The sequence below is a fragment of the Perca fluviatilis genome, chromosome 16, assembly GCF_010015445.1.
Source record: "Perca fluviatilis chromosome 16, GENO_Pfluv_1.0, whole genome shotgun sequence".
In the NCBI taxonomy this organism is placed as follows: Eukaryota; Metazoa; Chordata; class Actinopteri; order Perciformes; family Percidae; genus Perca; species Perca fluviatilis.
Window position 1 is genome coordinate 19,988,395 of NC_053127.1, and position 27,207 is coordinate 20,015,601.

At 40.0% G+C, this 27,207-nt stretch overlaps 1 protein-coding gene across 1 annotated transcript in view; it reads left to right on the forward strand.

Annotated features, from left to right (window-relative positions):
• The first annotated feature begins 487 nt into the window (after nt 1-487).
• Nucleotides 488-27,207, forward strand: part of mtnr1bb (melatonin receptor 1Bb) — a 33,651-nt gene continuing 6,931 nt past the window's right edge. The window contains exon 1 of the mRNA XM_039778244.1: nt 488-1,549. Coding sequence (XP_039634178.1) covers nt 1,342-1,549 — 208 coding nt within the window. The 5' untranslated portion in view covers nt 488-1,341. The remainder of the gene's footprint in view (nt 1,550-27,207) is intronic.

Sequence of the window (27,207 nt, forward strand, 5' to 3'; positions counted from 1 at the left end):
AACTGTTGCCACCAGTTACCCACTTTAAGGATGAATGGAATTATACTGCCACCTCTACTTGCTCTGACTGCACTGTGCACAAATTATAGTCCACAGTCAAATGATTGGTACCCTGGTGAATGCATTCACACTGCTAAATTATTTTTGGTTCAATCAATGGTGTATTGTGTTTGCAATTGAAAGACATAATACAGCTCCAGCTGTTTTAATTTTTTTCAACTTTTATTTTTTATTGAAAAGGTTAATGCATTAACACACGTTTTAATAAACCTAATAAATCAGAAAATGTACTCATATTATGTAACTTTAGATTACGTTTTAAAAAAGGCTGTTTTTTGTTATGTGCAATATTGAACTTTCAAAAGTCTGTGACAAATGCTCCACATAAGTCACAGTGTGCTGATTGGATTTCCCGTGCAGACCCACCACTGTGTGTGCATTTAGAGCAACTCCAAGCATTGTGCTCAGAATTCAAAGACGGATTCTGGGAAGTCACGCTGGGAATAGGCAGTGGAAAATGAGGGGAATGTTTGTCTGCACCGACTGCACGCACACCTCGGCTGCTCGGCATGGTAGCCTATATAGATGGAGCGAGAAAGTCAACAGGGGAGAAAAGGGAGATACACATTTAAAGAGTAGTCTGATGTTAATAGGTTGTTTGTGAAGCCGTGTCTCTCTCCGTCCTCACTCTGTGGATTTCTCCACATCCTGCTGTGTGCTTGACTGAGGGCTTCTCTGTGATATTTACCTCAGTGCCTCTTCGCCACGCACAGCAAGGGCATCACACATGGTTAGGGAAGACAATTTGTTCCTCCGTTTGTTCAGAGAATAACAAATTAAATCAGAAGGACTCCCGAGGCGGTACAATGGTTTGACATTTTACAAAGAATATAGCCTTCTTTTTTGCAACGTGGGCGCATGGGAGACTGATATGCCAAGCAGAAAGCCAGGGGCACTTCAAGAGGATGAAGACTTGAAATATGAGTGGAATGGACCTTCTTTTATGAAATATCATCTAAACGACAAATAATTTACATTTTCTCACCAGGGAATAGGTGGGACTGCCGCGTGTCCGATCAGCTTTTGCTGGCACATGGATTGATGACTTTTGTGCGAAGATAAACAAAGCGTAGAGTCGATGTAACTTCATATAGGTTACATGTGATCGCATCATAACATCTAGTCACTCATATCGCCTTTAATTAGCAGACTCGACGGAGGAACTCGGGAAGGCATCCAGGTGCGCTCCATGTTTGGTTTAGGACACACCGGTACCTGCGCTACCTGCGGGACGTAAGGCACAGTTAGGACTTGAAAGCAGCGTTGGTCTGTGGGCCAGTGATGCCGGACACATTCACACACATAAAGAACCGGACAGAGTCACGGCTGGGGCAGCTAGAGCGCACACTGGCCACGGAGGGGAGCGCCCGCCCCGCCTGGGTCATAGCAATCCTGGCCAGCGTTTTGATCTTCACCACGGTGGTGGACGTGCTGGGGAATCTGCTGGTGATCATCTCGGTGTTCAGGAACCGCAAACTGAGGAACTCAGGTAAGATCTTTCTTCCCTTGAAATGATTGTATATAATTGCAAAGGCGATTAGTGGTCGCAGCAACAAATAGACTGACTCCCATTTTGAGGGAAAAGTCGTTGTGCACAGGCCTGTTGAACTTCCATTACTGTGTCAGTATGCATTTCCATAATGATATGGGCTGTGTATGCCTGGGTGTAAAATGATGTACTGAATTTTGGATAAAGTAGTTTGTCTTACCCTGACCTTCTTTAGCTGCTTTTGACCTACAGACCTATATCACTGTCATCAGTGAACCCAGTGACACAAACTATTCCAAAGTAAATTGGTGCATTTTACAGCTTTAACATGAAGAGCACACATTTAACTGAATTCACACCACATCATCTGTAGTTTCAAGCAAATGCCTCCTTTTGGATTAGGGTGTCAACCTATGTATTGCAACCTAAATTCAAAGGATAGCTTCCATCATTATCCAGAGCACTATTCATATCATGCTAAGGGACATCTGTACAGGACACACGGCTGCTGATAGACACAGCGATAACTGGTAGGGATTTAAACATCATTTAAAACATTTTCAGTTCTTATATAGTGCATTGATGACTCGCTGATGGCCACGTATTTCTTCACAAATTTAATTAATGCTATAGTGACTTGAGTGACACTTAGCACTATTTGAAATAACAGCCTGCATATCTCTCTTGCTTCACTCTTCTGCTCTTTACAAATAAAGTTCAAAGGTCATCTTGACTCACACTTGCTGTGTAAGAGTAGATTAATAAGCCCAGGTGAGTCCTTTTGAAAAGCTGACTAGTGTTGAGAATCTATTGATGTGAATGTGTGAAATTACCCAGGAGGCCTCATACAGCTACAGTGAAGCAAAATGCCAAATCATAAAGCATGAAAGTACTCTTTCCCTGAACCCTTGCTCCAGGTAAAATGAACCTTTGAGGTTGTGATTCAACTCTTTTTTTTGATGATAATGAACCCCTTTCAAGAATGTTACTGAATCATGCAGTTGGTTTACCGCCACATTTGCCCCTCTTCAATGTACTGACAGTTTGTCTTTACTAAAAATGAATGAAATAAATTATCCCTGAAAAATGTATTTCACCGTAATGTCAGATTTTTAAAAATAGAAACTTGTCAAGATAGATATCTTATGCAGTAAAGTCTGCCACACTGTGCTGACTGGCTATTTTGTGCTTTATGGGGCAACAATTAGTGCAGGCATTTATTTGCATAGCCAATAGGATGCAACCAGGAGGAGGAAGGACTTTCTTCCTTATTAGTCAATGGGCAAAATACTACTACTTTCCTGTCATTTAAGAACATTTTGAACCTCTTCTTATATTTGTTCATATGGGAAAAGATATTTTTCTTTTATTTGAACATATTTTTTTCAGTCAGGTGGACACAGTCTTGAGAGAAAGACTCCTACTTTCTGCACACTAGCATGAATTCTTTTTAAGGCTTAGATAAGGTTCATCTTATTCATAGCTCTGAATTACCTTGAACTGAGGCTATTGATTTATTTATTGAAGCTCTTTAGAAGTGGAACTCAAAAAGATCTCAAGAAACACATTTGTAAATCAGGATCAATATGCCAAGTATGTCCTCATTTTTAAACGAGCTACCCAGGGATGCACAAAGAATTTCAGCCTTGGCTGACAATAAAGTTGTATCGTATCGTAAGTGTGATTTCATTTGTGTGGAGCGTAATATACAAAATCCTTTTTTTAAACATCATGCACAGTGACAGACAGAAAAATGTATGTCATGCATTTGTACATTTTCTTCACCACCATAAGCAAATAATATTGAGTTCAACATGTACATTGTATCACATTGCCCTTCCCCCCAAGATACTATATTCACCGTCATTCAACATACTATAGCAATGAGTTTAGACTTTTTAGTGTTTGTTAAAACACACTTTTCACAAAAATATAAAGTATAAGACTTTACGGTAATTACCTTTTTTTTATTTCAACCTTGATTTACAAGATAAAACTAATTCAAACTTTAACTTGCTATCTAGCTGTGACTGGCAATAGTTAAACAATGTCAGCTACCATTAGCTTGCATTAAGTTTGTTGGCCAGCTGGGTTGCATTTGGGATGATTGAGCTGGCTAGGTAGCTAGATACAGTAGCACAATGACTATAGCCTATTTTATTTCATGTTCAATGACTAATATTAGCTGACACATCACATAACAAAAAAATGCTACATTACTAACTCTGATTTACAACACCAGTAACACCTGTGGGTGTAAGGGACCAGATTTTAAACAAAAGTCTTCCCAATTCTTGAGTGGATAAGACAGATATAATATCTTATTAAAAAGATAATTGGTTGTTGTAAGCATGTAAGTTTGTTTTTGCATCTTTATCTCTGATGGTTTTAATTTTTACTCATGCATTATGTTGATATAACCTTAAATAGTTTTGGGAGTTGGCCCTACACATACTATGGTGAGTGCATACGGCAACATGGCCCCGGTTAAATTTAAACAACTGTGGGAGTGTTTGTCCTACATAAATCTCACATAGCACATGCAATGATATTCTATATAAATCATCATATTATATAAGATCATGTTCTGCACCGTGTTCACCCTTTTTTTTTTTAAAAAAAATTTTTTTTTTCTCCCCACTCTGTGTAAATTTTTTTTTTTTTTTTTTTTCTGTGGGGTGTTTTTTGAAAGAGAGGGTGTGATTATTCTGACCCTTTGGAATGACATTTGCTTATAAATTTTTTTTTTAAATAGGACCCATACATCAGTCAATCTCATCCACAATTTCAAGAACAATTGCCTGCACAGGGACACCTGACATATATTCAGTTTAAAGCTTAATTAAAAAATACCTATTTCTATTCAAGATTTACTTGGATATTGTGGGTTATCCTTTCTTTATCTATTTCTAGGTTTCTTATAGCCAATAGCATTTTTGCCTTAAAGCTGATCTCTCTCAACTCAAACAGCCCACTCAGCAGTTGAGAAACCACACTGAACCCACAGTCATGAACTCGAAGGACGACTACTGTAGATTGAAACAACCCACTCAACGGTTTAGATGGGAAAACACCTGACTTAACAACAGCTCATAAAGTCACAGCAGAAGCAGAGGGTAGCATAATTACCCACTACAGTTGTCGTGACTTTGCATTAATCCCTGCTGTGGCAGAGTGAATGAAGTAAACTGACCGTTAAGTGTTGGACCACAATATTTCGTCATATGCTAGGTTGGTGGGTGATGACTAACTCTGAGTCATTCTCACCTACCCTTAAAAACAATACATTCATACTGTAGTAAATCTTATAGTACAGCCTCATTATTCTGACACTGAATTGGCGTTAAAATATGTAAATCACACTAATCAAAACTCAGATGCATGTGCCATGTAACCAAGCTCCATTAGAATTGCACAATACCTTTCTGCCCTCGCACTTTTTTTCCTCTTTTGTATTTTTAAAGACCTCAATGTTTAATTTAAAGGGCTTTCTCTATCATCATGTGCCATTGTATATCAGCAAACTTGTGCCGCAGACACACAATCACACACATGCATACATTGAGCCATTTGTTTCCTGAAATTCATCTTTAAAAATTTTTGGGACTCATATACAGATGTGCGCCTGCATGCAAAAACACATAAAGCATATTCAGGAAAATGCAGTACAGTAAGTCTACACATCATATTGTGATTGTCTTGTATGAATGTACATGTGAGCATGTGAAAGGTGTCTTGTACAGTTGTGTAGGGCAGAGGTTTTTGTCCCCTGAGATTTGTCTTTGAAGGGGCGTAGGTGTTGCAAACCTTCAAAGAGATTTAGACAGGGTCACACATTACAGAGACTCTCCTCACAGAGACTTCATTTACATCACATCTCTCCACCTCCCTCTCGAACTTCTTTTCTCTAAAGCTCTCTGCCTCTACAATATTAATGTTCCTTAGTTAAAACTGAGGTTTAAGGAAAAAAACACTCTTTACAGTGCAGCGTTTCACATCCAGTCGCTCTCAGTCTGCCTCTATCCATGGTGCTGAAACACTAAAAAACAGTCTCTATTCGTCTGTCTCTCTCCATGGTGCTAAAACACTCAACGTTAAGGCCTCTTTCAATCTTTCCTGTCTGTGCTTGGGTTCTTTTGAACTTGTGGAACACATACAGTCCAACTACTGTTTGGATTCAAATTCTGCATCTAGCCATGTACAGTCCAAATGAACAGGAGTGTTTGTTGGAGTTTGAGCACCCGTCGACCAGGTGCGACCGACCGCTCATTTTGGAAGCTAGCAGGCCAGCTCCCAAGATCGCCGACCAGCTAAAGTCCATGGTCATCCAAGGTGAGAACAGTCTTATCTCGAGAAGCCATTTAGTAATTTACCGAGTGGGTTCCTCTGATGTCTCTGTAGCGTTTTGAAAGTATGATTTAATTCCTTTTGGAAGATAAACTTTGATGATGCCAAATTAGTTTGTGTTGGACACTAATGTTGTACAACAGCCAGTGTACTTTGGGTTATTATCATATATTTAAATGAGAAAGAACACAGGAAGTGTGGTAGATATACATTCCAGTTGATATAACTGTTGGCTGTATCTCACAATCCAACCTCAATTCATTTAAAAGCTCCAAAAAAAGCTTTGTTGTTTTTTAGATTTTCCCAAAAAGCCTGTTAGTGAAGTTTTGACTGGAGGTATTATGTTATAGAACAGTTGCACAGTTGTGTTGAAGTTTAGGCTAATCACTAGAGCTGGAATGGCAGCAAGAACACTCCTGCTCCGACTGCATATTTAGCATACTGCGCCCTCCCGTTCTGGAGAGTTTGGACTCCCAAGTTGAACTTGGCAAGTTTGAACTCCCAAGGAAACGTGTAAAAAGTTGGTGTACTCTGTATGGAAACAGGCCACCAGTCTCTCTGTCTGACTCTTTCGTGCGCATGGTTCTGAAACATTTAAACCCAGTCTCTCCCCTTACTTATCTGTTTCTCCCAATGGTCCTTTGTGACATTGACTAATACTGCCGCTGCTCTGTCTTAGCTGTAGTTTAGTTAGTTTTCACATGACAAAACATGAAAAGCCATGGAAATATTAATGCAGGAGAGAGAGAGAGAAAGAGAGAGAGAGAGAGAGAGAGAGAGAGAGAGAGAGAGAGACCATTCACGTGTATGTCTGATCTGATATGATTATACTTGTGAGGAGCAAGTCTTGAATACCCAGGCTCCTCTGATGATAATTTGGTTTGAGACAACTGGTCCTGACAGCTGCTTTTTCTTGGTTAAAATGAGGGACTGTTACAAATGGGTTTAGAGTTAGTGTAGGTGTGTAGTTGTGTTTGATGTACTGTAAGTGGGACACAGAGAGTGAATTTGTGTGGAGTTATTCCACTGACATATTAATCCAGAGTTCCTCCCAATGAATAATATGGAGAATTTCTGTGTCTTGACTGGGGAAATGTTGGCAGAACATATGGCTGCTTGCAGAGTATTCCAAGGAATCTCTCTGAACACTATACCATCCCGCTGCCCTGTCTATATTATGAAGTGTGAGGAGATGTACTTTAACTGTTGATTTAAGCAATGGGCTTCTAGAGGCAGTGACATACAGTGCTTTAAAGAGAAGACAAAGAGAGACAGATAGCTCTCCTCTTTGTACAAGGAGAATACAAGGTATTTCTGTTACGCATTCACAATTGACATGTGTGATAAACTAAGCCTAGCTGAGATATACCCATTGTATCATTGTCCCTATAAATCAGGTATTAAACTTTTTACCAACCACTGAAAATATTTCTTCCAATTCACCTTTAATTACAGTCTTCTTGCAATTGTTTAATCTTGCTTTGCCTAACGGTGCAGAAATACATATTTCAAAGTGACATGTTGGTTAAAAGCGAGACTTTTTCACTAATTTGTAATTGCATCCTTGTAGTTTGAAGACTGCATGGTGCCATTTTATGAGATTTATTCTTCAAAAATAAATTAAGAAACAAGTTAGCAAGAGTTGAGACACACATACATGGGGATCATAAGCTATCATACTGTTGTTAAATGTGACTTCTCTTCCAGTTCATTGTTTATTTTCTCCTCCTTAAGCAATAATCTAATTGCTGTTTTATGAGTCTTAGACTGCTACATACAATAATGAATAACAAGAAGCTAACCAGAAATCCATTTAAACCACATTAAATATGCTGGAGAAAAAAATCACAACAGGTAAAACAAATTGTGACACACAGGGTGCATAAAGTATGTAGTAGGAAGTTCATTTTCTGTGTTGATCTTTTTGATTGGTTTCAATGTTTCAAAAGGTGCTGATTTACTTACTTGCTACACTAGCATCTTTTCTAGGTGAAAAACATCTTCTCAAGTCTTAGGTCTAGAATGGATTTTAATATTCTGCTCATCACTTTTAAAACATAGTTATGCTCTTCATTTTCACTATGACCCAGTAGGAACCCTGATTTTAATTCATCATTAAATTCATTAAAATCAAAATAGGAGATCAGACAGCTTGTTCTGTTATCCCTGTTTATGCTTCACAATCGTGAGGACAGAATACAGCTGAACAGGTTGTCAGTTTGATCAGATGTTTTTTTAATTTTGAGAAGCTTTTTCAGCTTTCTGTTGCACAGTTTAAAAAAAGCAGACAGCTGAAGGCAGACTCATACCATCCACCCAACAACCCTCTTGGAACCTTTTTTATGTGCATATCAGAGAAGATGGAGAAGGCAAAGAGATGAAGAGATCACAGAGCAGGCAACATGGAAATAGAGGAGTGTTAAGCTGTAGCTCAAAAAGAAAAGGGGAAGAGATTAGACACATAGGGGCTCTGTTGCTGGTTTGATTTGAATTAATCAATTTACTTGATATTGAATTATTTTGAATTGCATGAAAATTGCATGGGACATCCCATTATACATCCCATTGTGACAAATATTACCCACTCTGTTTAGTTTCATCATGTAGTTTCATGTAGAATCCATAGGAGAGCTGAATTCCCACAGATCTATAATGCATGGGAGGAGAGAGAGGCTTTGGGGGATTCTCTGTATGTGTTGAGGCTGAATTCTTCATCATCTGGTTTTACTGTTTTTTGTCTTACTCAGTGAGTATTTAGGCAGAAGTGAAGGTTGGGCATGACTGCAGTGATGTTTTCAGCAGCTTTAAGTGCTCTGGAAGTCTGCTTCTGCCTGAGCTGTGCCTAGATACTGTTCTGTATTTTGGGTGAGGCATGACTTCTGTAATTCCCTTGAACACAGACAGCAGAATAAAGGAAGCAGGAAGACAGAGAGGAGCAAAGCATGAGAGAGAAAGAGAGAGAGAGAGAGAGAGAGAGAGAGAATGATATGGAAAAGAAAGGTTTGGAACAGCTCAAAAATGACAAGGACACAGGATATAAAATAGAGAAAGACAGACAAACATTTACATGAGAGGAAATCTCCCTCGCTATAAAAAGTATGAGAGTGATGCTGTGTTTCTAAAGGCAAGAGGCACAGCCGAAAAAATGTAAGAACTACTGTCATGTGTCATCACAATCATCCAGTTGCTATCAGTACTTTAGTGCTGAGATGGGGGATGACTCAGTAGCACAAGTTTGCACATATGCGCGCACATACACAGCAACTGACAGAACAATTTTCTTTAATCTTAATAACCATGAACACGATAGATTGACCCATTTAATCTGCAAAGAAACTGATCCGTAATTCCATTCCTTCATTCTTTATCAAATCCCGTGATGCCTGCTGTAGTATCTCCCCATATCCATAATACATGTGTTGTGATAATTTGAAGTGCATTATGTAACATTTTTTCAAAACCCTCAGGCGGCAGTGGGTGAAGAGGTGGAAGAAGCAAGGGATTTGCTGCAAGAGAAGGAGGAGAAAGAGAATGAAAGGAGGAGGAAGGTGAAATAGAGAAGACGTGAGAAATTAAGGGCAATCTAGGATGAGAAATTGAGAATGGGATATGGGGGGAGGGAGATGTCACAGGGATGTGCAGAACTGCATTCATGCAGACGGCTCTGCAAACAAGACAAACAAACAGAACGTTTGAGACAGCGAGAGACGGCGGAGCTGGTTGGAAGCTACTTGCTGATCCACTCTTGGATGCAACCCTAGAGAGATGTAGATAAAGATGGTAAATGTACATAAAGGTTTAGAGGCCACATGTTAAAGGTATGATACTGATTTTGAAGGCATCTGGGAAGTTAGTTTATATTTTAAAATACAGGAATCTATGTTCATATTGTGGTTTAACTGATGGTACTGCTCTATTTTTTGGTAGAATCTTTACAGGGCTGATGTTTGAACTGTAAAATGCTCCCAGCAGAATTGATATAATATCATAAAGCCTAAATAGTCATGGCGAAATGCATGACAAAAGGTTATAATTTGCAGCCAACTGCATCAAGATTGAGAGCTACACTTTGAGGTGTAATGCCCTGTTTAAATCATTCAAATGTTCTGTTGTGTCAGTGGTATTTATGATACTGACTGAGCGCTTTACTTCAAAGAAAATTAAAAGATGGAAAGTACAGTATTTAGTTTTCATTCAACTCATTTTCTATTCAGTAAACCCTGAAGTCATGTTAAATACAGTATAGCAGTTTAGATATGTCTGATTATCGATGGGCATGTAATCAGTAGCCTATCTTCCAAAAAGAAACCATGGATTAAAGAGATATGTGTAAAGACACCATATGTTTATGATTGATACTGAGAAAAAAACCTGAATTAAATACTAAATCAAATCGTATTTATTTCAACTCATAGTCTTGTCTTTCAAACTCTAGTTGAATATGCTCAAGGCTCTGGAGTCATGACATTTTTCTTACATAAATACATTTTCCCCTCACTTTCATCTATTGAAATTGAACTTTTTTGGAATATGTTTGCAGTTGAATGTGTTTAGTGAATTAGACAATGATAATTGTCCATTAAAGCTGCAGTGGGTAGAAAGCAAAAAAAAAAAAAAACCCAGTAGAATTTGAAGTAGAATGAGACCTCTTCCTGAAGCTCTGCCTCTCCCCTCTCTGTCGCTCGGGCATATGCGCAGGGTGCGAACTACGGGGGAGCTAGGGGGAGCTCGGCTCCCCTTAATAAGACATGGGCTCCCCTGAAAACGTGATTTGTGAAATTTTGGGGGGTCTCTAAAAATATTGACAATGTGTCATTTTGACGTGCAATTTCAGTTTTGTGTAATGTGATCATCGTGGATTATAATGTGTAAAACTTCAAAAATATAATCCATGCGTGATGGTGATTTAAACCCAATTGACCTCTCGCCGGCCCCTCCCCCAAAACAGAAATTGTCCAATCACACATCGTAGCAACCGTTACTATGTGAGCAGGTCCGACAAACACTGACTCCAAGCAAGATGGTGAAGCGGTACACCCACGGCGTTTGTAAATCGGACACTAGATACCTCGATTGTCTGGAGGATTCATTTGCACGTGTTTACTATTTGGCAGCCTGAAAACTGGTATTAAAGGCTGTAGAAAGAATGCGGAATGAAAAGAGATCATGCGGTCAACAGTGTTGCCGTAGTAAATCGGACTCCAGCTGAAGTTTATAGCCTACATCCTTGACACATATATTCTATAGTCCTAATAGTAATATACAGGCTTATATTGCAATCTCTTAGGCCTATATGTAGGTGTACTTATATTTAAATAAACACACAGTAGCTGAGTTTATGTCTTTTATTTTACTCGTGTTTTTTTCATGAGTCAGAACCATAGACTGTATTAACAGTCTATGGTCAGAACGAGGCAACAGCTGAGGGAGAGTGCATGTCCTCCGCCCCCCCGTGCTGGACCCTGTCTCCTGACAGCAGAGGGGCTGGAAAAACAAGCCGAAATAACTCGGTCAATGGTACAAATAAATCGTTCACGTTCAAGAGAAAACGTTTCATAAATGAGGGCCAACGTGAGTGGTGCCTACAATGGATAAAACCGTGTGGACGGCCCCACTCCCAGTTAAATGTTTTGAACATTACGAAGCATAAATACGTCTGCTCAAAGGTAGCTAAGGCTAGAAGCTAACTAGTTACCGTGTTGTCTAGATCTACTAACTAGAGGCAAGAACACAAATTGGACCAAAGTTATGATTACCATGGATATCATTGCCAGAATGTTAACCTACTCTCTAAGCTAAGTTTAACGAGCCCTTTAGCTTTAGCCAACATTAGTTAACATGTTAGCTAATGCTAGCTACATTAGCTGCTGTTGTGTTGGGTCTTTGAGCTTCCCAACTTTATTTTTCAAAGTCAAACATTTGAATATATCCCTCCACTGCACACTGTAACCCCTTTTGCCTCGATCTGGAGGATATCGCGGAGGTATTGCTCCAAAAAAGGTCACTGACACGCACGGGTATACCTCTTCCCGTCATGGCAATCTGTCGCGCTGGTCGTGTTTGACCATTTGTTTGTCGGACGTAGCAACAGTAACTAAGGGGGGCGGGGCTTGGCGAAAGGCTAATTCACTTCAATAAAGAAAACCATACATGCTATTCTTGTTATGAGCATCAAGGCGTGGCGGCGCTGCGGTGCAAATCCAACTCATGTTTAGTAGGCTACATGTTAACTCAAAGATTCGTAGAAAAAATATAAACATTGGAGGCCATTAATCGGTGCGCAAAGTCCTTGAAATCCATTCGGCAGTAAGCATCATATAGCCATGGCAAAAAGAAAACAAGGCAGTTTTATTAATTTTGGTTTTACTAAGAAACTGTGTAGCGATGACGTTAATAGCACGACTAATTCACCTGCTGCAAGCCCACTTAGCACACCTCCCACCGGGGTGACAACGCAAGAAGAAGCTGAAGAAATAATGTCCTCTCTGGCTGAAGATGATCCTAACCCCTCTCGCTCCTCTCTCCTGTTAAACTGGACCAGCCGGCAGTGGAGAGCCTGGAACAGCCGATATACATGGCTGTTTGTTAAGGATGGAAGCTTGGGGTGCGTCGCTAAGGTCTAATTGAACGGAGGAATTCTGGTATTCTTCGGTAGCCTGAGTACCTTTCACCGTTGTTTATGTGAAATCTCAAAAACAGCCTGATGCTTTGTTTATATATTTGTGGCTGGCTGTTTGCCCTATCTATTCCTGTCGATAAAGTATGATAGGGTAAATCCTGTAGTGCATACACTTGTAGCTGTTATGTATCTTTGTAAGTCATTGTAAGTTGCAAGCGCACGACCCCCCCCCGCGTGGAAAAAAAGTGGGCTCCCCCGAAGGCCACGGTATAGTTCGAACACTGCATATGCATGTGCAGAACAGCCAATAGAAACGCTCTCTCTGTCTCTGAAATGACCTGTGATTGGCCAAAGTCTCCAGTCACACTTGATTTTCTAAAGCCTGGAAAGAGAGCCAAGAGGAGATGCAGAAGTCTAGTTTTCTCTCAGACCACTTGAATTACAATATGCTGGATTTTTTTGCCCAACGATGCCAAAAACAAATTGCCTACCGCAGCTTTAAAATAGGTTTAACTATTGAGAAATCTATTTGGAAAGGCTCATCAGACTGCTCCCAGGACTTATTCACAAAAAATCCCATACAGCTAAAATTAAATCACTGGGTTACAAAATTTGTGAGCAAAGACAAAGTCGCTTCTCTCTCCTTGGGGGCTACATGTCCTTTGGTTTCTGTCCGTCTGTTCCACAACTCCCCTTAAGAGCATGTTTGCAGCCCTGGTATAACTTGGCAGACGGGACAGACAATTTGAGCACTCAAATGCTGTGCATCCAAAATGCCAAGTTTTCTCATCAAACACAGAATGCCCAGAGAAATTAAAACCTTTAGTGCAGCTTTAATCTTGACTTTTTTTTTCTTCCCAATGTTCACTGTTATAATGATGAGCTAAGAAAGCTTTCTGATTTAATCATCTGCTTTGCTTTACAGCTCAGTGTGCACTGAACAAAGGTCAATCTCCTCAGACTAACCAGACTTAATGTCTGCCTGCTGCACTCAGTAGAAAAGCCAGAAAGCCAAAGCATCACAGGATAATCTTGGTCCAACATGTACATTTACCAAGTCACAGCTATAGTGAAAAAAATATTACAAAAAAATCTACTGTAGAAGGGTAACCTCATTTGGAGGTTTTGCACTTTGCACTAGCTTCTGTCCTATATGTCCTAACTAGATGTTGAACTATTAAAAATACCCTCTGAGTTTATAGGTGTTAAACCTCACAGAGAGGATACAGAGAGTTTGGCTTGCCTGAGGCAAATCGTCCACAAAGTGAATTTTAAATTTTAATTGTCCTGACCTAAGTTCATCTCCACGAAAGACTAAAGCTTACCAACAGATGGCAACTTGCATCATTTGTGGTTCACACAAATAGTTTCTCATATGTTATTCGCTGTATGAGATATTCAGTAAGATTTGACAGACAGCTTGAGCTGGACTAACAGCCGTGCAAAAGATAAATAGTTAGCAGCCTTATCTCTATTTCCCTTTTTTAGTAGTCCTGTACAACTCTCTTTAGTAAAACAACCTGCTAAAACTTACTGAAACTCCCTGCAGAGATATGTCTGTATATATCTGTATGTAATATATTCTCAATATTCTCATAATGCTCACAAGGGGATAATTGTATTATTTTTTGAATAATGTCAATTACTTTCCGTATTAAACATGCTTTCAGACAGCAGCGGATATCTCAAAGAGCTCTACCCATGAGGCCTGTTTGTTGAGTAAAAGAAAGATTGTTGCATGCTTCTATGGGCTATTACCAGTGAGAAAGGAAATCGTCATAATAACATAAAAACATATAAAGTTATTCGCTTGTTTCTGTTTAAGCATACAAAGATTAAAAACCATATACAGTATTTGTTGTTATTAGGTTACTTTGTAACATGTCTGTGAGCTAACTTCTCTCATCAATCCAATGGGAAGGGCAAGTTGACCTATTCCAAATGTAATTAGTTGTAAGTTTAAGCACTTATTTTCACCCCCCTTGCCTCAGTTTATAAGTCTGGTCATTCTTCCAACAGATGTCTTCCTCCTTACACCGATAGTGAGCCGCAGTGCACAAGTCTCCTGTTCTGTTTGAAAACACTTCAATTATGCCAACAAGAAGTCAGCTGCTGCCAGACACACACATTATATGTGACACGTCTGCATGCTGGGGAGACAGGAAGTGTTATCACGCCTAATAGAAAAACAACCGTGTACCTAGAAATCTGGCACTAAAACATCTCGACAGACCTGAGCATTGTTCTTGTGCTTTGTTGATTCTCATGCACTCACACACCCAAGGTCAGGAAAGAAAACAAGTGCATTGCTAATGTGGCATGCATTAAAGATACAAATTGAGAGACACTGACAATGGACTGGAAAACATTCCATGGTGCCTATTAAAAATATGGTGCTTGAAGAAGTTGGAGCAGCAAGGAAAAGAATGTGGATGTGGACATGATTAACAGATTGATTATCAGTGATTAGACTCTCACTTACACTTGGTGGAAAATAATACATCTTTCAGGCCATAAAGCATTCATCAGAGCTGTTATATCATCAGTGTGATGTTTTAAAGAAAAACACAAACCTTGTTTTCCTTGTTTCCGTGTATTTTCATAAAGTCCACTGTTGCAGCTGGCCTGAGGCATAACTGAACTACTGTAAGCAGTAGCTTATGGTGCCACAGCAACCATGGGTCAACACAGAGCATGAACATTAGCAATATAATGTCTCTTTGCGTTCCTCTTTTTTATTTGTATCATCTTTCATTTAGTTTTAATGTTGCTGGCTTTTGTATGACCGTGTGTGCAGTGCAGTGAAGTGGGTGTCAAGTCAGGGCCCCCAAACATTTATGCAGGTCCCATCCAACTTTTTTGTGTAACAAGCTGTTAAATAGTTACATTTTTTATTTTTTTTACATGCAGTAATCTGACATCAATGAATGGCAGCTGAACTGCAGGCAGTGGTCTGTCTGTTCTCCTCTTACTAGAGAGTAGCCTACTTCAAATTTGATGTTGCTAGAGTCTAAGAGGCTTTCTGTGAGCCAGAGTCCTCTGCTAAAGAAATGCAAAACAGAGAGGCAGAGGAAGAAAGATACAGCTGATGGTACTGTAGCCCTCGGTTGGATAGCAGCTAGCCTGGCTGGTGAGCGGCCTGCCGGCCAACAGCAGCATCATCTTTAGCCAAGTTGATAAGAACTGAACTGCTGGGAACCAACAAGCAGAGCTGACTGGCAGTTATTCGCTCTGCAGTTGCCCACCGTTGCCAACTAAAGCTACAGTAAATTACTATACTGCTGTGGGTTTCACCATGGCTTGTTATTTTTTGTTGGCCTATGTTGCTGACACCAGCACAGAGAGGGAAGTGCCAACATTTGTGAAAGCAGGAGGTTTGAAACTTTTCTCAAAGATAAACTGCCAAGTGTAACAAGAGGCAAGCAGAAACCTTGTGCTAAGAGCATGTTTTCAGCCATTAGCCACTGTTAGCATCCTAACATGCTAAGCTAAGATGGTGAACATGGTGAGCATTATACATGCTAATAATCTGCATATGAGCATGTTGACATTACATTAAGCCTCACAGTGCCGCTAGTTGTTTAGGTTTGAGGACGGTTTATGGATTTTTTACAGACTAGTCATATGCAGATGGTAATACTTTTTCACTCTCGTCTGTCTGTCTGTCTGTCTGTCTGTGTGTTATACGCATATCTCTTGAATCGTTATTATATATACATATTATCGAATCGCAAAGTAGCACTACTTTGGACTGTCTTTGACTTTGAATAAAAAAATGACAATTCCCGAATTTAAAGGAGAAGTCCGGGCAAGTTTTACGTTAATCTTGATTAACCGACAACAATCCACAGGCGCCCACTGGTCTGGTGGATGTCCTCCAGAGGACAGTTAATACTTTCGCGACGAAATTTTGACTTTATTCCCCCCCTCAAAAATAGGTTATTGAGCACTGTAGTGGTTATGATCATATCAGTGACTATGTAACTACATGGAAACAGACCAAATGATGCTTGTACAGTAATAGCGTTACTGAAGGCTAGCTCTAGCTCTAGCTCATAGTTACGTTACTCCAAGCTTCTTCCCTTGTGAACACCTCCGTTCTTCACTCTTCACACACTACGCTCTGATCTGCACACTGTTGTTTACCTTTTCCTGCTACAACTGCATTCCCACGAGACTTCAGCGCAAGGCTACAGCCTTCTGTAATGCTAGTTACTTTACAAGAAACAGGCATAATTTGGTCTGTTTCCATGTAGTTACATAGTCACTGATATGATCATAACCACTACAGTGCTCAATTACCTATTTTTGAGGGGGGAATAAACTTCAAAATTTCGTCGCGAAAGCATGAACAGTGGGCGCCTGTGGATTTTTGTCAGCCGCGGCAGGCGAGGAAGGCGGGGAGGAAGTAGAAGGATGCCGTTCGGGGCTGCAAGCCTGGCTAAGGAAACTACCACACAATTCGCCACTGCAGAGACTCATATTCACCAACGACAGCACACAAAATGGATATATATGCTACAAATACACATGGAACTGCCATGTGATGATTATTACCGGAGCCTGGCTAAACACACTCACTCATCCCAGACGGCAGCTAGCAGCTAAGAGGGTAGGTGAATTTAAACAATGGCTAACTTGCTAAACGCATCTTGTTGTCATGTAAGGGCCCTGTTCATGTTGCACAGAAATTTTAATTAGGGCCCGAGCACCGACAGCGGCGAAGGCCCTATTGAAACTGAAGGAATTATTGTTTTTCCCGGCAAATTAATTGCCTTTTTGAGGGGCTTAACATATTCAAAAACTCACCAAATTTGGCGGTCGCATCAAGTCTGGTGAAAATTTACGTATTTTAAGGGTATCGGGAATAGGCGCACAAAAATGGCTCGCTAGCGTCCCCTAGAAAGTTAAAAAGCTTGAGCCCCTGCAGTGCGTTTAACGTAGACTCACGAAACTTGGTACACATATGTACCATGTCACGATGTACAAAAAACGTCATTAGAGCCATACCCTAAACCCAACAGGAAGTCCGCCATTTTGAATTCAATGTTCGAAATTAGTGCGATTTTGGCCATTTCTACATGTCGTACTTTAACAAACTCCTCCTAGAGATTTCATCCGATCAACTTCAAACTCGGTCTGTGCCATCTTAAGAGGTTAAAGATGAAAAGTTGGGTTAGGGTTAGGGGTAGGGGCATGGCGGCCATTTTGAGCGTTTAGCGATGAACAAAGAAGTTGTTGTAACTTGAGTGTACGTTATCGTATCTGCCCGAAATTTCTCACGAATCACAAGGGTCCAGACCTGAGGACACCTACAGGCCAAAATTGACTTTTGGTGATAGCACCCACCGCTGGCAACAGGAAATGCGCCTTATATGACAAACATCATCCGATTTACATGAAACTTGGAATGTGTGGTCTACATGTGATACTGAGCCGGCCCCTATAATATGACCACGCCCACTTACCCAGGCCACGCCCCTTTGATAACATTTGAACTGTTTAAGGTAGAGTCTTGTGTGAGGTGTCATTGAACTCAGCAGAGAGTTCCTTTTTAATTGGTGATGGTTTGACCCGCCCCCTACGCTTTAGCCACGCCCCTTTTCACAGCTAATGAACCGTATGACGTAGAGTCTTGTGTGAGCTATCGTTGAACTCGGCAGGGAGTTCCCTTTTCATTGTGGACGATGCAGCGTCTGAGTGCCGCGTGAATGCATGGTCGCAAGGAGCGGCGTCCGCCTGTAACCCTGACGCGTGCAGAGGCGCGAGGGCCTGTCCATCGCTGCTCGCAGCTTTAATTGCATTTTGTGTCTGTTAAGAGGCACAAAGGCACTCTTTATCTTATGCCCCCATAACTGCCGTTTTAGCTGAGTGGGAGCTCTCGCCATTAGCTGCAGCAGCTCCGTGTTGCTAGCACAGATTTGGCTCGTGTTTTTTGCTATCGACAGTACTCATATACATATAGCGATCAAGATTAACCTAAAAATTGCCCAGAGTTCTCCTTTAAGGATGTTTCAGAATCCCACACATGCAAAGCACAACCAGCTACAGACAACAAGTAGACAGAGCGTGATGCCACTTATAGGCAGGCTACCAGACACTGTTTTTGAGTCACATAGTTGTCCGTGTTTGGGGGCGTTTTTGGTGGGAAGGTAACCTGCACGCCACACGCAGACGTTCACTGGCTACCGATTGGTTTTAGAGTGCATTTTCAAATTTTAACTATTACCTATAGAGCCTTACGTGGCCAAGCACCCTCGTACATCCAGGATCTACTGCACGCACACACTCCTGGTCACTCTCTGAGGTCTTCAAGTCAGGAACTCTTAATTGTTCCTAGAACACGTTTTAAAACAAGAGGTGATCGTGCATTTTTGGTGGTGGCCCCAGGGCTCTAGAACTCTCTCCCTTTAGCCTTGAGAGCTTTGGATTCTGTGGAAACCTTTAAAAAACATCTGAAGACTCATCTTTTTAGACAAGCATTTTATTAGCCATATAGCTTTGTATGTGTTGTCATTGCTCTGTTTTTTATTTTACTGTAAAGCACTTTGTGACCCATTTTGTCTGTGAAAGGTGCTATATAAATAAAGTTTACTTACTTACTTACTTACATGCATTCCTGTCTATTTTTTCGATAAGAGGAAACTCAACAAAAAGCCAATTGTCAACACTAAATATCAAACAAAAGCCAAACACTATAAGTATTAAGTTTCTGTGAGCTGTAGCCTACATTAACCATTTCTAACCAGAGGCAGAATATAAAGTAATCTCTGAGATTATTCCTTTACAGCGCTGTGCAATGCGAGAAAATCTCAGATCTGAACTGGGCAGACACAGCACTTTTCATCAGACTCACCCCAGGTTAATTAAGTAAACTGCTAACTAACAACATTACTGTTGCCAAAATACCTACGCGAATCAAATCCCCTACTTCACCGTTAAACTGTCAAGCCACCAAGTCATACGACACAAGACAACACCGTCTCTCTCTCTCTCTCTCTCTCTCTCTCTCTCTCTCTCTCTCCCTGCGCGCGCACACACACACACAAACACACACACACACAAACACACACACACACACAGTCTGGTTCTGGTGGTTGATTAACGCAGATATGTGCTGATTAGCTCTCATAACGGGCCAGGTGGGTATATAGCGCACTGCCATGAGGCTAATGCTGATTACTCCACATTGTCATTGTGATATTTTGCGATTACATTCTGAATCTGCAACGTTCTCTGTCAGGTAAATCAGTAAGTCAGTAGTAGGGTATACAGGGGAGTTGCATATGAAGTGGTTTGGGGTCCTTCTGTAAGTAATTATGGGGTACAATATGGTTTTGATGAATTCTAGAAGCAGCAATACCACAGGCCAAGCAATCGGCAACAGGCACATTTTCAACAGGCACTGCACTAGTTAACATTAAATACAATGCAGTCATTGTATCACAAGCTGCTCATTTCACCTGTCCGGTGAGTCCCAGAGACCTGCTTTAATCTCCAGCTCTTTCATATAATCGCAGCGCAGCCCTTCATCACTGAGGTATGAACGGTTCAGACTTTTTAGAGAGAGCTGAGATAAACTAAAGCTTCCTGTTTGGCCTGGTGTGTTGGATGAACTTCAACTTTCAAACACCAAGTCCTTGAAACTTGGTGTTTCTTTGGTAATTGCTTTGGTCGATACCCCACTTTAACTTCCCTGCAGCCTCTATACTGCTGCTCAGATGTTTTCTGATTATTCTGAGATTCAGAGAACTCTCTCTCGCTCACTCACTCTCTGTCTCTCCTCTTCAAAGGTGTCAACATTCAGTTCAAGTTTGTGGTATATTTTGCCATTTATTGTCAGATGTTAGGCTCCAGTACTGTTACATAACATGTTGGTGCTCTCTTATCAAGCCAATTTCTCCCAATTTGTGTTGGCTTTGACAAATCATGAGAAATAATTTTTGGTAGTCCCTATTTTTGAAAGATTTTTACATTGGCTCTGGCTCACAGTACATTCACAATGCATGACAAAAGACATCACATGCACGATGTAGCACATTCAGGAATACTGGAGAGTTATTATTTGATCTCTACTTCAGAGTGCATTTAATGTGATTCGTGACACAGCAGTCTATCATTTTACTGAGCAAAGACTGTTTACAATAAATTGCAAATTATACTTTTACTTGAAGGTTCTATGTATTAGTCTAGTTATACAATGCTCATCCGTCTACGTTGCCACATTTCACAATTCTTGTTCCTCCTCTTCTAATATTACATTAAAAAAAAGAATTAAAACAAGGCCAGGTTAAATGGTTTGTGTGATCGGGATCCATTTAGCATCATGGAGCGTGGCCATAACTCAGCTCCTGAGGGTTCTGGGTTTCTGTGTGTGGAATCACTCATCCCTTCACCTGACAAGCTTTTTATCACAACACTGTATTGCAATTCCACCAACGTCGTCATTATGCTGACTTTCTCTTGCAGCATGAGGCCCATGTTGGCCAAACCGAGACAAGCCCTGGAGCACGCGCCTGAACACAAAACAGCCATATGTACAGACAGCACTAATTATGCAATGGCCAGACATTTGGAAGACGAATGCTGTCTCTTCTCATTGTGCTTCGGAACTAAGCAGCCTTCAGACCAGCGAGCAATTTATCCTAACTGCAGTAACAAAAAGAGATATTTTATTACATATGGTAATGGGGTCAGGTTATCTGACCATCATCATGTGATACTAAACCATCTGTCTTTCTAATGCATCACCTAGTGTAATGTTCACACTATTTTCTTTCCTGGTGTTGTCTGTGTTCGTTTATTCTATCAGATCTATTTGCTAAGCATTTTGTTCTAAATATTTAAATCTGTAAATACTAAAACCAGAAATGTAAAAAATGTTCATTAAGTTATTAAGAAAATAGCCCACATCCAGGGCAATATACAATTATGTCCAGAAAATACTTGGTTATGTATCAATATGATTATTTTTAAATGTGGCATATCAATTGAGTTTAAGATTAAGATTAAGATTTGTCATTTTAAAATTAGTTATAGTAGTAGTAGTAGCCTGCCATTCCCATTTATCATGGAGTTTCTGCATAGTAAAAATCAATTGTAGGCAGACATATTTGAAAGAAATATCCCAAAGGACTGTGGTCCAAAACAAATACCTGTCCATTCCACATACAACAGATAATATTTTAAATAATTCCATGTATGAGCAGTTACATTTAGAAGCATTATTTGCATATGTGCAAGTAATTTAGCCCAGCTGCACACACAGATGCACACACTGGGACAGAATGTTTAGCATAAACTGGTGTTCAGATGAATGGTGGATCAGTAAAATAAATATGAACACAAGCTCCACATACTGATGCACACACAAACTGGAAGATGAATGACTTTGATAGGCTACTTCCAGTATGGACATTTGACACAGCATAAAGAGCAGGAATGTGACACTTTGTCCAATCTACTGAATACAACTATTGATTGTAGTTAAATATGCAAACTGTCTCTGCAGAGAGCCAAACAGATAATTTATTTGCATATTAAGATGTGTATTAAACTTCATACAAACATTTATGTGTTGTGTAAAATATATGAGATTCACTTGGACTGAATTAGAACAACTGTATCTTTACCATCGTTTTACACCTACTGTGTAGGTGAACACAGTTATTAAAAAGAGCTACTGCGTGAAAAAAAACTAATTGGAAGAAAGTGTTTGTGGTTGCTGAATATTTCAGTAAATCTTATTTAGCCATTGGTTGGCTGCTGCTTTAATTAAAACCATCTTTGCAAAGAAGCTCTTCCTTTAGCTGCCTCCCTTAGGTCTCTCTCTCTCTCTCTCTCTCTCTCTCTCTCTCTCTGTCTGCCACCGTTGCCTCTCTTTAGAGAACACTGTACAGTGTAAACAATGTGCATATGACGCTTTATTTATGAATCACATTAACTTGCACACCCAATGATTACCATGTTTACAGTGTAAAACACCCAGCTCCAAAATATCAAATGCAAGATGATGAAATAAGTAATAAACTGTTTCCACAGTTGGAGAATAAATAATTCTCATACATAAAAAAATACCAAAATCCTTTTGCACACTCAAGAATATTAAGTATTATTATATAATTTAGTATTATTTTTGCTTATATTGCCTTTGGGTAGTTACTGCTCTTAGTTAGATAGATAGTTTTTATAGATTTGTATGCAGTTTTTATTTCTGGAAAAAGCCATTCAATGTAGTGTCACATCACTTTACTATTATACTCACAAGGTTTTAAGGCAAACACAACACACTGACCGCAAAAAACAAACAGAACCCTCATGCTGTGTGCTGTACACTAATTAACTGATGAAGCAACTGCCATGCAGTATAACCTTAGTCCCAGGAAAAGTGCAAACTGACACCAACTGCTGAGTAAATCATAGCCATAATGATAAAGAACAACTTAAATCATGGTCAGTCAGGCACAAAGACAGAAAGAAGGTGTACAGGGCTACAGTGTGAACTTGTTTGGATGGGCGGTTCTCAAAGAATACCAGAGGCCAAGCAATCAGGCACATTTTCAATGTGTACTGAAGAATAACAGCAGCAGCAGTGGCAACAACTGGTAATGTTATTACATTTAAAGAACAACTTAATATCATCTAAAAAAAAAAAAAAAACTTGCTTACCCCCAATGTTTGCAGTGCTGCAGTAATGTAGCAAGGATGATGTTGGGAGTGATTATACTGTTATCCCAAATAAGTTGACTTTACTAGAAATATGCGTGGAAACCAGTTGCCTTAAACCGTTTAAGTAGGTGTTTAACACAGAGCGGTAAGTTTATGCAGTAGACAAATCAAGTTTACATTAGTATTCATTACTAAAAATCATTAGTAAACATAAAGTGACTATATATGTAACTTTTTAATGTTTCTGAAAGTGTGTAATTTTTCATCTGTTGATCATAAATGACCTGTAACAGGAAACGAGACTTAGGCCTACAGTGAAAAGAACGCATTTTTATATAGTTTTTAATAATGCCTTTGCCCAGTTATTCAAGCAAAGTCACAACATGATTTACGGTAGGTAGATGGAAGAAACACACACACTGACAGTTCACAGATTTCATTGTAACACCAGTAGTAGGAGTGTCCAGCCAGGTAAAAGGTACCAGGAGATTTCTTTAAAGGGGTGATAGAATGCAAAACCGATTTTACCTTGTCATAGTTGAATAACGACAGTTCAGTGGGTAAAAAGGACATACATAGAAGCTCAAAATCCCATTGACACCCCTTTACTATGAAAATCTCATATTTTGAAACTGCCGCTGAAAACGGGCGAATCTCAACAAAGCTAGTTGCTTGCGTAAGCATCTCAAAATCCGGAACCTTAAGAGAACGGTCATGCCCCAACATTTACATAGGCTACACAACTGACCTGAGATCAGGTAGTCTTCTGAATCTAGCTAGGTCACGCAGATCTCTGCTATGCCATTACAAAATTCACTTCTGAAACTTTTTTATGCGAGAAATCAACTATGTAAAGCTCAAATATGGGCCATTTTACAAAAATGGATGGCTAATTGCAAATTTTGTCCGACTGTGGGTCGGAATTAAGCGGCCGGTGCTACCTGGGTTGTTACCTCGCCGCCCGGTGAGCTCCGTTACGGCTGGCAGCCATACCCGCGCAGAGTCACCGGTAACACCGCTAATGGACCACTAAACGCCGCGGCTCTGACAGACCTCCAGGGCCTGCAGCTCCCCTCTTCCTGCTAGCTAAAAGCCCGGTATGTGTGAGTGAGAGCGCGGTCAGCGAGCTTGTTACACCAGCAATCTGTTACCACAGGTTCCAGTTACTCTTTTAATGTGTGTAATTATAATGTGTTGAGTTATTTAAACAAACGATTGGGGAAATAAACGCTGCTTGTCCGCGAGGCTGGACGTAGCTCTATCAATGAGAGCTAGCTAGCCACCTCTTAGAATTCCTCTGGAATTCACAAATATTCATTAACTTGAAATCGGACACCGTTGTTAGCTTTATAAGACCTTTAGGTAGATGTTGTATAAGTGGCGTGACGAAATTCAAACTGTAAATATACTCAAATTAAGGCGAAAAGGAAGCTAACTATCCGTGATTTGTAGCTAGGATTGAAGGGACAGTCACAGCTAACGAAACACCTAGTCTTCACAAATATCCATTAACTTGAAATCGGACACCGTTGTTAGCTTTATAAGACATATAGTTAGATGTTGTGTAAGTGGCGTGACGAAATTCAAACTGTAAATATAATCGAATTAAGGCGAAAAGGAAGCTAACTATCCGTGGTTTGTAGCTACAAATAGCTAGGATTGAAGGGACAGTCGCAGCTAACGAAACACTTTGTCTTCACAAATATTCATTAACTTGAAATCGGACACCGTTGTTAGCTTTATAAGACCTTTAGTTAGATTTTGTATAAGTAGTGTGACATGTGTGTAACATGTGGTAACAGATTGCTGGTGTAACAAGCTCGCTGACGGCGCTCTCACTCTCACACAACGGGCCATTTAGCTAGCAGGAAGAGGGGAGGCAGGCCCTGGAGCTCTGTCAGGGCAGCAGCGTTTGGTAGTCCCTGCTGTGGGCTGCCAGCCGTGACCGAGCTCCAAGTACCTCATAGCAGGCCGGGGTCTGTGAAGGAAGGCAGGCCGGCGCGCCGGCAGCACCGGGCCGGTGAGGGCGCGGCCGCCGGCTGAACTCCGACACAAAGTCTTACCAAATTTGCAATTAGCCATCAATTTTCGTAAAACGGCCCATATTTGAGCTTTATATGGTTGATTTCTCGCTTAAAAAAGTATCAGAAGTGAATTTAATAACGAAATAGCCCGATAAACAATGTATAACTTTGCAGTGTCTGAAATATGAGAGTCTCCCATGTGTTTCTATGTAGTTTGCTCAAACCAATCAGCGTGTAGCTCATTCTGAATATTCATGAGCATACCATATTTGGAAGAAAAGCTCTTGTTCCAAATATTCACAGGGTAGTTAAGGGCCTAATAAAATATCATTCGGGCAATTTTCAGCCCAACCAATGTTACATACCCCATTAGGAGACCTTAAGGAACAGTGTAAAATACCCTATATAATCATTCTATCACCCCTTTAAGCCTAATTGTATTCTAATTTTATTTGAGAAGTTATCTGAGTATGTCATAGCTGGCTTTTTGGGCAGGGACATCGCAGAAAAGAAGGAAATTAAACAAAGAACAAAAAGCTAAAAGGAAAAGTCAAAGACGACGGGTGAAACCCGAATCAATGTCTGTCGGGCTTTCAACAGACGGAGACAATTACACGATTGTAAATGATTCAAAAACGTCCCCGAATTGACCCTCAAGTATGTAATATGTCTATTTCATTCATAACAATAACTTCACAATGCGCGATGTGATTGTACGCCAGTAGCAGACATTAAATTACGCCCCCCTTCCATTTAGCACCAAGGTTTTATTCCTTTTAGTCCATGTTTGTAATGGCTTACTGTTTTCTTGTCCCCCTGCGTAAAGCGTCCGTGGTGTTCATGAAATGTGCTATATAAATCTAAGTTAATATTACGTTTGTTGCTACAACAATCTCTTAGTGCTTTGGCTCGTGACAGTGACACCCCTAGCTCACGAGACATCCAGGCTAAGAATAACAATTGAACTGCAACGATGCGATCTGTAACGCGTTCTCTTATTGTAAATGAGCAACATATTGATCAATATATGACCTCCCGGTAACGCTAACTCACAGTAATACATAGGCTAGTGAGTAATACAGCACCGTAAAGAAAATGCTTTTAAGACAGCAAGTATAATAAAAACACTACCGCTTTTGTCCAAAGCGGCCGCTAGAATCAACACAAACTCAGTTACATTAAAAAATATTTTTTTTCTGGAGTCATGTTTTCTAAAATAAGCATATTAAATTAAACATGCAAAACACATAACAAATACAAAAACATTGTGTTACTTAAAATACTAAAGATATAGCTTGTTTACATAAATGTATTTTTCTTTATGACAACCTAACTCTAAGAACAACGTATTCAACAAAATTGTCTGATACTTTACAAAATAGGAATACAATCAGTACGTCATAAAAGCTACTCAATGTATCTACTCAATATCTCAATACAGCCATGATCGCGATGTATGGAAAGTTCCATTCAGCAGACAGAGTTTCCACCATTTAATCCTACATGACATAAAGCTCTTTGCCACTGCCCAGATCCCATCAGTCCCTACCCGAGTCTCCGTCATGGTGCAACAATAAATGTAGATAAACATGAACACTTAATCGACCATACAAAATTAAAACCCAGATAATTTAATTGCACACCCAAAACATTAACAGAACATTAATAAAACACACTTTAACTACGACAGAAACCGTTCAGAACATGTTTTTTGTCTTCCCATGAGCCTTTGCACCGCTTCAGCGCAGACCAGTTCAAATGACCCCGACCCCCCCCACATACTTAAGATCCTTAGATCTGCTTAATATGATCTGTGCACTGCATACTTAAGCTGATTAAACAACTAATGTGGTTTAGTAATGAATATGTTTTTTAACGAAACATGAAAGAATAGTAGACCACCAAAAAATTCAATTATTGCTAAATCAGGGTTTACAGTGGTGCAGCAGATTTAAAACTTTAAACCAGAGATCAGTGAATCTGCTGGACTTCCTGAATCA